Here is a 14,707-nt window from a genome sequence, read left to right as displayed (position 1 = left end):
TCTGCAAACATCCTGAATAATATTCTTTCAATATAAAATAGATAATTATTAACTATTTTTCTGAAGAGTTATTATTCCAGTTATTATTCCAGATAATAATTATCTTTTTATGTTATTATTTAATAATAACTGGATTAATAACTCTTCGGAGAAATTCTGCAAAGTACATATTAAAAAAAACGGTAATCACCAAGCATGTAATATCCGTCAAAGAGATTAAAAGACGATAAGACACGAAGACCGCCTTTGACGTCGCGTGCAAGAAAGCAATTGCTCTCGTCATCGATCTCGATATATCGCAATTCAAAAGAAACTTTCGCTGAGGGCGATAATATCGAAGGGGCAGAAATTCGGCCGCGATGACTCACGCCTCTCGTGCATGGAAACACAGTGAACGAGACAACACGACACGCGGGGTACGCGGGTTCCCAGTTAGTCGGGGTCCAGGACAACCTCGGGCGGCGAATGCCGATGAGTCACGAAGGAATTCCAGCCTCGCGAGCACGGTTAAGCCCTGTAAAAGCGAGACAGAGAGAGAGAGGGAAGTCTAGAATCTCCTTCCCCCAACCTCTCACCTCCAAAGTAAGCTCGAGGCTATTGCGTACCTGTGCGTGTCTATCGACGATGCGTACTCGATCGATACTGCCAAGCAAGGTTCATTGCTGCTCTTTGTGAATATTTATATTTATGTTACATATATCGCTTTGATGAGAAAGAGAGAGAGAGAGAAAAACAGAGAGAGATCAGACAACTTGGCGAGCGATAGTCCATTGACCTTCGCGTATAAATACAACGCAATTTACATCACTCATCTATTTTGTGTATCTTTTTTTTACGATATCACATATGTAACGTGATTGGAAAAAATGAGACACATAATTAAAACATTATTTTGTAGCCTTTTTAAACTCGGAATTATCTTTTAATTACGCGTGAATTTGCACTCAAAATTATGAGGATAATTAGGAAATCAATTTGATTCTGTACAGGTAGGAAAGAATATTTGAGCAATTCGCGTTGGCACGAGAGATGTATCATCGAGCGTACTCGCGAAAGGGTGCGGATGCATGCGTAACGTACGCATCGTCTTCACGATGACTCATCGCGACTTTGCGAAAGTGGAATGCCCGGGTCTTGCCTTGCGTGTCGTTACATTGTGCGTACATGACAGTACTACGGATAGCTGCACCGTTATGATGACCAGACAACTTGGCGAGCGATAAGTCCGTCGACTTTCGCATACAAATACGACACAATTGAATCACACGCTTCCCTAATAAAAATTATATACCCAAGCTAAAAAATTAATACGAATATCAGGTGTCAATTTTGTAACATAACGTTCAGCTCCGATCTTTATTATCGCATAGAACGAAACTTTTCACGCCTCCTGCAAATCTTGCAACGAGGAAATATATAAATTCTCTTTTTTTCTATAATTTTGTTTCATTTTTCAAAAGGGAAAAAGTCGTTCACGCTTATCCGGCTTGAAAGAGGTCCTTTGGAGAGTCATTCGCGCCGACGCGAAAAATCGACGCGAATCGGCGACTCGGTCGATCGCGAAAGAAAAAAAAATACGCATTTGTACAAACCCAGACGACAGGATTCGTCGCGACACAAAGGACTCTCCGGCAAAAAACGGCGGAGATCCAGTCTACCAACGATTCAGATGGAAATTAAAGGTGCACTCACCTGAGACAGAGAAAAAAACGATATTTTTTTAGTCGCGCGACGAATTACAATATGAATAGACGAGACGAGATACATCGGACCGCTTTTAATCACGAGACCCCCATGTTCTACACCCACCTCTGCGGACGTCACGCGACGACTAGAAATTAAACGGATTATATCGATGATGGAAGGCACTTTTTCTCTACTTTTTATCTGCAAACTAAATTATAGCGATAGATCAGCGAATCGAAATTTATTTACGAATCAACCTGGCAGATATGGTATATCTGATGTCTGAGGTGCGAAATATGTCTGTCTATAAAAATATAACATAATAATAATAAAGCAACAAATTTTCAATACAAAAATAATAAACATTATATTTATATTGTAATTATTTTACATATTTTACACGTATATATTTCAGGAAAATCAAAAATATATAATCTATAATATAAAAATATATAAAAATACATAAAATCTTGGAAATTTCATTATATTTGTATGTGTAAATTTATATCTTTTAATACTTTTAATTTGTATCTTTTAATTTAAAATTATTATTTAAATTATTTAATACGTGTAAATTAATAAATTATTTAATACATTTAGAACTATATTCATCCTGTTCCTTCATATCGCGATTTTCTATCCGAATATCAGACAAGGCACAATAAGAAAAAAAAAGAAATTATCGATTGCACTCGGATAGTTACATTCAATGAGGCTTGTTTCTTTAATTGTGAATAACAAACGCGTCGGAGTAACGGTTGTATCATCATTTGCCAAACAGTTTGTACATATTTACCGAATGGCAGAAGAAGAGGGACGAGAACAAAGAGACGAATGCGAGGAAAGTGCGTGGGTGTCGTTAATCAGCGACGGCGCCACTCGAGGCGGATTATCAACCTGCGAGTCTCGAGGTGCGTCGATAAAAATTTGCAGCAAAGAAGGTGCAGGAAAAAGACGAGGGGAAAACCAGTGAGAAATGAGATCCTGTAAACCGTTCGCGATGTAAACGACCGCGCGATCGCGCCCGGTTACGTCAGGAACTCGCTGTCGCAGTCGAAGTGCATATGCAACGAGACACCCGAGACATAGAAACTTATCGACGTGATTCGCAAGCATCGTCTAATATCTGTTTACCGTTGAATAACGGTGTTAGGTTGACACTGTCAAAATAAACGAAAAATTATTTCTTTATTTTTATCAAAATATTATCAATCATTTGTTCACATTTATTTTAAATATATAAATAATAAAAATAAATATATAATATATAATTAAATAATAAATAATATAATATATAAATTAAATAATATATAATTAAATAATAATAAAATAATAATAATATATTAATGTATAAATAATTATATAAATAATATAAATAATCGTAATAAATAATAAAACATAATAAATCATAATAAATAATAAATATTAAATATAAAACTAATTCAATTCTTTTCTTTTGTTTTTAATTTTTTCCAAGGTGAACAAAAAACAATACATTTTTTTTTAGACAAATGTGAACAAATTGCGAATAATCGAATGCCATATCTTATAAAAATTTGCATTTCAATTGTTGAATTGTTGTGTGTCAATTTCATAGACCTTGTGGAAACGAAGATGATGAAGATCGATTAACATGATCGTAGGAAAAGTTTATACGAAACGAGTTATGCCAGTACATCAGATGCTGATTTACTATGCAAAACGTCTGCAGGATCGTTAGTCCTTACAAAGTGCGAGATAGATGCGCCGCTAAATGATTCCTTCGTTCGCAAGGACACAAGTCAATTTTTTTCATCCGACTTATGTCTTTTATTGTCATTCTGCATTTAATATCGGTGATCTTTAGGGTATAATAAACTCGATGATGCAAGAAATTCTTTCGAAATAGCATGTAATAAATTTTTTTGCATCTCAATTAAAAACAATTAAATATTATTATATTATATAAACACGCACTATTGCTATTATTAAATCTGATTGAAAAATAATGAGAAAAATGCTAATTTAAACTAATATATGGAAAAATTTTAATAATGTATTCAATAATTATTTCTATATATCTTTATCTCTTTTCCTTTTTAATTTTAAATATCTGTAAATATCTTTAAATATCTGTTTCTAAAATTATAATATCAATATAATTTTTTGATTATTTTTGAATTAATGTTACTTAATTTGATCAAAAATTATCAAATTCTATTTTCATAAATCTCAAACGCATTTTAATAAATGTTTATTATATTTTATAATCGATGCAAATAAATCATACAAATCAATTTTCTTCTAAAAAAATTCTCAAGGTAGAAAGCTAACTAAAAAATATAAAATGCTACAAAAACCTTGAGAAATCGTTCTAAAATCTCGCGGCGATTTTAGTACGTGTCAATATTATTATGTCCAAAAATAAATACGAAAACATCAATGAGACGATGACGTCTAAGTTCCTTCAGAAATTCTGCTTCGAAATGCTGGTTATTTTCGACATTCCGTTATTACACGTGTAATCGTAATCTTAATGTAATCTTAAATGATACAACTGCAATGCTAACGGGATACGCTTTAATACGGGCTTATCGTTCTTATAGAAAGAATGCTAGATAAACATGTATTTACGCGCAGATTCTAATTAATTAAAAATAACTTCGATAATATTGCACTTAATTGCGCGGATTTACACGAAACGTTTTCGATACTCAAGTACCGATGCGAATAGAATCGTAAGTTAAGCATTTAGATTTAATACAAGTCGCTAAATTTTAAAATAAAATTATAAAATAAAATAAAATTGTCAAATAAATTAAAAGCTAATAATTTAATTTTTTGTTTTATACATGTTATAAAACAGTGTATAAGAATGAAATGCATATTACCTAAATATAACCGACAATATTTCTTTCTTTTTCTGAAACCGATGATTCAGGAATGACATTTTCTCGTCGGAGTCGGAGACGCGCACGTGTCAGGTTGCGCATGATTTGCGTGACATTTCTGCGACAACAGAAATACGATTCGATAGCTAAGCTACATGTCGTGAAGGCGATATTCGATGCCACGGCGACCGACCAATCGGTTAGCCAACCAGATTTACATGGTATCATGAGACGATACCTATCCGATATGTGTGAGCAGTCATGTGAGAGTATATTTAACATATACACGTGCGAATAAGGCGGACTCGTTTCTCTGGCGAAATTAACAAATGACTTCAAAAATGCTGATTTCTCCAGCGATGCAAAGTAATTTTTTTTAACTGTTTGTAAGATACAGATTTTACAAAGTGACCTTTCAAAAAGAATATTTCGATGACTGATATTCATTATTTTTCATCATGTATTTCATAATAATTATAGATTTTATCACCCTCTGCAAGATTATTAGCTCTGCTTGTTCAGCTTGGATATTAATTACATTAATAAATTGCTTGATAATTCTCCTCATCACATATGAAAATCGAATTATCGAAAATATCAAACATTGGATAATTTTAAAATATTACGTTTACGTAAACGCAAGCGTTTATATAAACGTATTAAATATTAATGAAGCTCAAGAATATATGCTAATTTTAGAACGCTATGCATGTTCTATCAATCATTCTTGCTTACTTTCATATAGATTCCATGAAGATTTAAGCTTTCTAATGATATTTTCGTTTTCTCCAAATATCAAATTATTTATGACATTTTAGAAAGTTACGATTTAATATATTTCTGAAGCTATATATTTCTAAATAAATTTTTGAAAGTTTCACAAATAATTATATTAATGTTCCAAGTTTTCAAGCGATAATAATCATAAGTTTATGCAAATGATTATTCAAGAGAGAGAGAGAGAGAATTAATCAGGAATGCAATAATTATATTATAATCTTTAAATGTAAATGTTAGATAAAAAATCTCTAGATCGTCTCGTCGATTTCACATTACTCACAAATTAAACGCATCCGGTTTCCGCTCCAATACAGAAAAGCTGAAGGAAATTGATTTTATAAGAAGTGATTAGACCCCCGGAAATATCTTCGATGTATTATTAATATATCCTTTCGAATGACAAATAAAGTAATAAGAAATAAAGAATGACCGCCTATGATATGATATTTCCGTTGTATTTCTATCGAAATCATTTTGAAACAATTGTATTACAATTGCCTATTTAACAAATCATTTCCGTTTTTATAATTTTAATTATAATATATATATATATATATATATATATACATACATTAATTTTATTATATAATCATAAGAGAGTTAACAAAAAGAAAATTAGAAGCTATATAATAATCTTCAGTTTAAATAATTTTTAAAATTTTCGAATAAAGGTTGCATAATAATCATAGCGTTAAGTTTACATAAACGGTCGCGCAAATAAAAATTCACCACTCACTGTAATTACAATAATAATTCTCTAATGAGAGAAAATGTAATTATACATTAAAAAATAATTGACTTATATAAAACAAATTGATTATGCGATAAAAAACAATTCTCAATTCCTATTAAAACAGAAACCAGGATGAGATGATTAAAAAATGATTAAAAAATATATATACGTTTCTTTAAAGCGAAAAAACAACACTTCGTCTCCTAACTCTCGGCAATTTAGCGCGAGTTATACTTAATCACCAACTGCTTGATCGTCTCAACGAGATTACTACCTCCGTCCATTTCTTGTTTTACACGTGCTCACCTCGAGGGTACAGGATGACGGAAAAGATAGAGAAAATATCTCGCCTAAAGATAAAGTCGTAATTAAAAGACAATTTAAAGACAATTTTCTGATTTATTCGATATTATCAATTTTTCCTTTCTAAAAAAAAACATATTATGTCGATATTCGAAAATCTTGAAATGTTGTTGTCTCTTATCAAAGTGTAAATAAATGTAATATTTTTATTATGAATTTTTATTATTATATTTTTATTTAGAAAATTTAAATAGAACGGATTAATTAAATAAAATTCAACAGACAAATTTTATAAAAAAAAAAAAACAGTGCAATATATATATATTTATTGGATGAATAGTAAAAACATAATTAAAAAATTTCTATATAAATAATTGATTATTGTTATCGCTTATTTAAACATAATCAATATATTTGGAAGAAGTTTTTGTCCATATAAAAGACTATTCTAATATTTGAACATTTTTCTCGCAAATTAAAACGTTTCTGGACAAAGACAGAAAACGAAGAGAATCAGAGAATGAAAGAGAGAGAGTGCAAGGAGAAAAGATCCGAGAGTGCCGCCTACGGAGAGCGGATGCTGGGTCGGCGGGGTCACCTCTCCAGCAAAATGAATCTTTTATGCCTCTCTTATATCGGAGTCGCTTTTATGGTGTTCTTTCGCGCGTCCTCGAGAACGCTCTGTTCTTTCTCCAGACTCGATGGAAAAAGTCGGCTCGGTTGGTTCATCGATTAATTCGACGACTAAAGGAAATCAGGAGCAAGAATTGAATTTATTCCGAATGTGAAAAACGAAAAATTTACACAATTATTTGAATGGCAGACTATTTAGCAAGTCATATAAATTATGAAAATTATAAAAAAGTATTAGATATAAATCTTGCTATTTTTAAAATTTATATCATGTATATAAATCTTAATCTTAATAAATAATTGTTGAATTAAATTAGATAAACCTTGAATTTTCTATGTGAAATTTTAAATTGTATATTTATAAATTTGAGCAAAATCTTGTAAATTTGAAATTGAATTATATATTTTTAGATTAATAAATACTTGTTAGTTAAATGAACCTTTTTACATTATTTTATATGTGTATAAAATTATTACTCAAAAACGTATAAAATTATTACTATAAAAAATATGATTTCAGATAATATTTTCCGAGCAAAAGCGGAAGAAAAGGAGAAGTAAGTTTATCTTGCAAATAAATACGGATGCATAGAGTATTTGTACTATCGCCTCCAAGACTTAAATTATGAATGACTAGAGGAACTAGTATGACAGGCTGGAAAAGGGTGATTAATGTGAGCTTCAGGAGGAAACAGCCGCGGCCTACAAAAATTCTCGGCTTGCTTCGGGCTATTTCGGACACGAGCCGCGACGGTGGCTTCCCTAATTCGAGGTCTCGCTTCGCGTGAAAGAGCGAAACGCCGCCACAGGCATCTCAGCATCTCCTCCCTCGCTCTCTTTTCCTCTCTCGCGTACGATACATTGATATTAATGTCATCCCAACGGCCATGAGGCATTCTTAATGAGAGCGATCGTCGCTCGTGCCACGAGCTATCCTTATTCCTTATTCAATTCAACAATGCGACTCCACGTGTCGCCTTTTAATTCCCTATCAAAAAAGGCTGCTTAATCATGTCTCCAAGCAATTATAGACGGCATTCTTACTAACATTTTTTATTTCTTTTTTTACCAGAAATTATATATATTATATATATTATAAAAGAAACTATATTTTTTTGTATATTTTATACTTAAAGCAACTCTCGGCTATATAAAGTATTTTAAATGAAACGCATGGCCTTATTCGCTGATCATAAGTCTTTAAAAGAAAAAAAGGCTGCTAATCATGTCTCCAAGCAATTATAAATAGAATTCTTAGTAATATTTTTATTTATTTTTTTATCAGAAATTATATATTATAAATGATATTATTTTTTTGTATATTTTACACTTGAAGCAACTCTCGGTTATATAAAGTATTTTAAATGGAACGCACGGCCTTATTCGCCGATCATAAGTCTTTAAATTAAAAGAAATGTCGCGAAATATTGATATCCTTTTTCTGTTTTATACAATAGAAAATTTAAAAAAATCTCTCTTTAATTGCTAAAAATTTTTAACTATGAAAAATCGCGTTATACATCAATTATTTTTTTATATTAAAATATGTATTGTGTGTGTGTGTATTGCATATATTCTTTATATTAAAAATGTCACATGCGCATATATATAATAAAAATTCTCTCTTACTATAATATAAATTGAATATCTCGTTATTTCAACAACAATGATTAGATAGAATAGAATTGTTATTAACAACGTATTAGCGATAAAACTGAATAAAAAATAATAGAGAATGAAAGAGATCCGGCTCTAACGAAGCCGGACGAGATGAGACAAGTGCTTTTCTACGAGGAAATCACTCTAAATATAACGAGACCTAAATACAACGTTGCAGCGCGAAATTACGACAGTCCGTAAGGAAACTGTACTGCATACTTGAAGATACATCTCGTAATTCTCTCAGTCTATCATGCGAATTTCTTCTCATCATGTGATTAATTCAGTAATATTAATACGGATTTATAGCTAGAGATAATGAAACATCTTTAATACATCATGTCAAGGTAAACAGCATAGACAAATTAATAACCGTAGAAAATATAATAATTGCATATAATTAATACATTCTGTGAACTAAATATTCAATAAATTATGAATGGTATAAAATATTTATACATAATATATTGATACTAAAGATATCAGAATACATTAATAAAATATGAACGAAACTTTTTCAATATTAAATACTAAAATATCAAAGAATGTTTAATTAATAAATGATGTTGAAAAAATGTCGGGAAAATAAATGCATTTTTCATTTCAACCAAAATAAATGCATTTTTCATTTCAACCAAAATTTATTTCTTAATTTGTGTAATTGATTAAATTAATTTAACACGAGTTATATTAAAAATCTTGCAAATTTTTTTCATCGAGAATACATTCTGAATAAAAGCAATTTATATTCTCCATTTATATTGTCGACCTTTAAGAGAATCGCAACACAAAGATGCTAGTCTCGAATCGCGTAAGATTATTTTTGCGCATTAGCATGTATATTCAGGAGAAAAAAGTTGTTTTGTATCAACACAAGAAATATGTAATTGACCTTTTCATTTCGCGATAAACAAAACGAGACGTCTGTAATTCTTAGTGATGTTTGCGTTGACGGAAAAAAGAAGTTTTCGCAGCTGCGAAGAGACGAGAGTTTAATAAACTAGCAGAGAGAGTTTTGCGGTTCGTCGCCATTACATAAGTTACTACCAGCTGTTCGCTGAATTCGGCATCAACCAAAAAAAGATTGCAGCTCGCCGAGCATACATAAATGTAGCGACGTGCCAAAAATATCGTGGTGAAAAATATATCGTAGCAACGTGTCTGCTATTTCCTTCGCTTCATCCCCCTAATTATTTTTAAGAGAAAAACTCGTCGTGTGTATTGCACTTCGAAAAAAATAGCCACAGTTTATTATTCGATTCAGTTTCGAACCGTGATTCGGCGATCAGTTTATAGCCCGATAAGTTTTTAACGATATAAAAGTTTTTGATATGTGCTGCATGTCATTTTACATATTAACGATGTAAAATATTCTTAGAGTTTAATTTTTATTCAGATCGATTTAGAATTTTTTTTTTAATATATAAATAAAATATCAATGCCTTCTGAATTATAAGTCCATGAAAATAACGAGTTATTGCGAAGTAAATTTTACAGATAGAGTAAGCAGACCTTTTTTCAATTTAAACAGTTACAATTGTAAGATTTTAAATGTTGAGACACTGTTTTTTTAGAAAAATGTAAAATTTCTGATATCTTAAAAAGTTAATTTAAATACTAAATTATGATTCCAAAGTATATATAAGAGAATATAAATTTTTATTAAAAATAATAGGTTTTGACTCAAATAAATAAATAGAAATTTAAAATAATAATAATAATAAAAAATAAAATCAAAATCAAAATTAAATCAAAATTAAATTTTAATTTAAAAATTTTTATTATTAAAGAATTAAACTTGATTTTATAGGATCTGATTAATTAAACTTTTGATTATAGCATATAATACGACATCTTGTCGCGTATGAGATCTTTTTACCTTAGTGTGAAACCCCGAGAAGAAGGTACGTAGCGGCGCGGAATACGACGACATGTTGATCTTGTTGACGACCATTGTTATGCTAGCTGCTTATTAGCTGGACTTTCCCCTCGCGATTCAAAGTACGAAGTCTTCTCTCATCCAGCCGACGATGTTGCTCGTCTTCCGTGTAACATTGACGTGATACCTCGCGCCAAGAACAACACGTTCGTTCTCGTCTCTATCAAATGTCTCTATCAAATGTACTTATCCGCACGCTTCGTCTCGAGGTATTGCAACCATTTCAAGAATTTTATCGAAGTACGTTCGGCTGAGGAAATCATCGGCAATTCGAGGAATCTTTGATAAACCAGGATCTTGATCGTCAACATAAACTCGACAAAGAGGCTAGTAAGTAATTCCCGTTATCAAAGTCCGTGTCATTTCCTCCACTAAAAAAGTCTTGACCGAAATATATTTAGCTAGTTCCAAGTTCGATGTGTACAATAATAAGGATCAAGGCTCGAGGATATCTTGAAGAGTCTGTGAAAGTAGAGATTACATCTATCTTTCCAGGATTGACACACACTGGAAATAAGATAGATTTCCTCTTCAAGCGTCACTCCAAAATCCGTTTACTTAGGAGCTTGTCAAACAGATCCCTTTAAAGATCGCAAAGTCGGCGATCATCTGCTAAAGGCCCCTATCAAGCCTCTTATTTTCGTTTCTGTCCGAAATGCCGATAAAAAATTCTCCTCGAGGGACTTTCGTGAACCCCCCCAAAGAGAGTAAGCGAAAATCGATAATTGATTTCCTGGATCTCTTCCCCTTATCTTCGCGATCTTCCGATCGAGGATCAAAGAGATCTCCCTATTGACAGCACTCAAAGGAGATGCAAAGAGGCGAACTGGTAGCAGCGACAGACCGTGCACCTTCGAGATGGACGCGCGCAAGAATACTGAAGGAGAGCGCCTCGGCGGCGATGTTATATATAGCCTCCCTACTCCAGGGGACCAAAACGAACGGGGCCCTCTTCAGGGGGATACCGGATAGCGGCGATTGTTACCGTGACCTTCGAACTTCGGAGGGATGTGTCGCAGGACACCCTGAGGAGGGATAGAGCGCCGATCATTGGAAGCTGGACAGGATGAGAACGTCGTGGTAGGATCGGTGATGAAATCGATTCGCTACTCGCGACGAGATCGATTCGATTTGAGCGCGAAAATGTCAATGTCAGCGGAACTGTGGGGGACAGTGGGGGGATGTTACGAAGACACGAGGGTGACAAGTGTTCCCCTTTGTAAGCATGCGTAGAACGAACGAAATCGCTGAACATGTCGAGCATGATGAAACAATTTGCATTAGGCAAGTATTATTTTGTACGATTTTTTTTTCATTTTAGCATCAATTTTAAAAATATAATTTTCGCAGAAAATATTTAATTGGAATTTTTTTTTAATTGATAATGATTTTATAGAGTCACCGATATGATGATATACAATTTCAAAATGCAACGAGTTTGTGCGCTCATGTTATTTATTATTCTGTTATATGTTTCAAGGTTCAACTGAGAATTATCCTTTATTAAAGAGATATTTCGTTTATTTACTTTGTGTAATGTGTACATTTAATTTTTTTTAAAAATTCAATTTGTTTAAGTTCCTGGAACGAATATAATTCGTTCGAAAAGTGAAATTTTATTTAATGATGCGTTCCTCGAACCACACATGTGTCACAATGTCGCGTATACATCCGTAACATTTTTTGCAGATAAACTTTAGAGAGGAGCGCGAATATGATGATTCTTCACCGTCTTTTCCGGGGAAACCTCTCTTTTAGAAACTTTACGATAGAAAAGTCTCTAAGGGATTTTCGGGGGAGATAAATGATGACTTCGACAAATTACATTTGATTAAGGAGGTCAAGGAATTATACACGTGTTTTTTTCCGCTAATATAAAATTCTGACGAAGCATCGCGACGAAATTGGAGCGGAAGCGAATTCCCTTGTGGTCAGTGACATATGGTGTGATCGGTGGCGAAATCCGGAAAAACGTGTGATAAATATACGCACGAGACAAAAATATACACATCGTATCGCATTTATTGCGATGAAGAGAGATTCAATCTCGCTATAATTGATTCACTAAATAAACAATTTTTGTATAAAATTATTTATTATTTGAAATAATGTCAATTATACTTATTTATAATTACTTATATAAACATTTACCTAATTAATTTATTTAAAAAGGACATCTAAACAGAAACATTTTCCGTATCTATTCCAAGAATCGAGAATTTTACATTTTACGCGGCAGATCCTGTTGTCAGGAAGATCGACAACGTAGACGACTAGTAGGCGTCGATGAATCAGGGTCGGGCGTCTCGACGACATTAATTCCGGACGACGACGACAGCTCTTATTTGCGACGAGCGTTCCGGAAAGAAAACGATAAGCGGCAAACGGGAAGTGAAAAGGAAGCACAGCGACAACGAGTTGGGCGTGCATTCGTATACTCCTGTATGCGTTCAAATGTTACACAGTTATCAAATATATCTTTCGGATAAAAAAAAGTAGGATTGAGAAAAATTCTCATAATTGCAAATTTTTAAGCATTAAAAATTAGCATTTCAAATAATTCTTGGTTTACTTGATATTTAAAAAAAAAACAATTATTTTCGAATTTCGAAAACTCAAAGAATACTATTTGATTTCTTTTATAATTTTATATCATCTTATTATCACAAAAGATGTACAATTTCTGTTGCACATAGCTAGTTTCAAAGCTAATGACCTAAGTAAAATTTTTATAGACCCAACAAAAAAACAGAAAAATCTAGAATATCAAATTATTCGTGATGATTAGATCTGACACAATATGCCGTAATATTTGCCTCATCTTTTGTATTCTTTCACCTCCAATCGATTATTGTTCGAATTTCAAACTTAACGCGTAATTCAAGCCATTAAACCAATCATGATTATCTTATGAATTATTTATTCAGTAATAGGGACAATTACGACGAATTTCGTCTTTGAATATAAAAGAGATGTTTCAATGGAAGAGCATTCTTCTTGAAGCAGGCCAAGGCTATATTTTTCGATCATGAAAATCATTTCTTCCTCGCCCATTCCAGCTTTAATTAAAGCTTTAATTTAAAACTAGGCTAATTTGATATTTTATATATTATATTATAATATAAAATAAAGTCTTTTTTCTTTTCTTAATTATAATATAAATAGTAAAATTATAATAAAATATAAAAGTAAAATTATTTTTACTTTAATTAGATTAAGAAATTATAAAATTGTTATATATAAACAATTATAAAAAAAATTTTATTTATTTCATTACATATGTGTGATAAAATCAGCTTTTTTACAAAAAGATTTAACTGTTATAAAGATTTTTAACTAAAATTTTTTAGCCGAATTTTTATGATAAGCCTTTTTATATGAGCTTTTTTTGTAAAAGCTTTTTTTATATGAGCTTTTTTTGTTAAATTTATAAAAAACTTGCAACATATATGAATAATTATTTTGTTTCATACTTCATATTTCGAGCAGATAACTTTTTCTCTTATTTTTTTCACTATTTATTCTCTTATTGCACCAGAATTTTTCGAGTCTTGTAGGAAAAATATTTTTCCCTGTCTAACTAAGCATCGCGCATATTTTATGAATGTTTTCCTACAAACAAAATAAAAGAAGATTTCAAATGTTATTTGAGTTACAGAGTTGTAGAATAATATAATCACAAAGAAGAAGAGAGATGAGAGGATTGTTAATCGTACGTAACACGCGTGATGGATGTGAATTGCTCTCGGTGGCAGTAATTTGCGTCTTTTTCCTGTCTTCCCTGCTGCTTCCTCCTCTCCCTCACCTGCTCGATCCAGCTGTTTACTTATGTAATGCTTGTGCAATAATTAACGGCATTTAAGCAATTGACTTGCCCGCGGCAAGAATCGTGGCGGTCCCACGATGGCGAATAAAAGAAATAAAGGAAGAATAAGAAATACTGTTTTACGCGTCTTTTCTCGGCCAACTTGTCGAGCTTGACATTGCGGAGGTAAGATTTATGCCATCGCGTTACGTCGCGATGTTTCCGTTTGACATTTCTCATAACTCTTGAGATATTTATCTATAATAATTACGTTAGATGTACGTGAGGATTAAAAAAAA

General features: G+C 32.1%; 1 protein-coding gene across 4 annotated transcripts in view; it reads right to left on the bottom strand.

Moving 5' to 3' along the window:
- The window catches only part of LOC105248518 (sterile alpha and TIR motif-containing protein 1), a 93,894-nt gene that overhangs the window by 37,774 nt on the left and 41,413 nt on the right, over positions 1 to 14,707 (bottom strand). Inside the window, exon 1 of one of the 4 annotated variants that reach the window (XM_011253348.2) lies at positions 10,544 to 11,485. The exons of the other annotated variants lie outside the window; for them this stretch is intronic. Within the exon in view, the coding sequence (XP_011251650.1) occupies positions 10,544 to 10,618 (75 nt within the window). The 5' untranslated portion in view covers positions 10,619 to 11,485. Of the gene's footprint in view, positions 1 to 10,543; positions 11,486 to 14,707 lie in introns of those variants that run through there. 4 annotated transcript variants of the gene reach the window in all.

Source organism: Camponotus floridanus, unplaced genomic scaffold, assembly GCF_003227725.1.
Source record: "Camponotus floridanus strain SB8 unplaced genomic scaffold, Cflo_v7.5 scaffold164, whole genome shotgun sequence".
Classification (NCBI taxonomy): Eukaryota; Metazoa; Arthropoda; class Insecta; order Hymenoptera; family Formicidae; genus Camponotus; species Camponotus floridanus.
The sequence above is the reverse complement of the archived record's forward strand: the minus strand, read 5'-3'. Positions and strand labels throughout refer to the sequence as shown.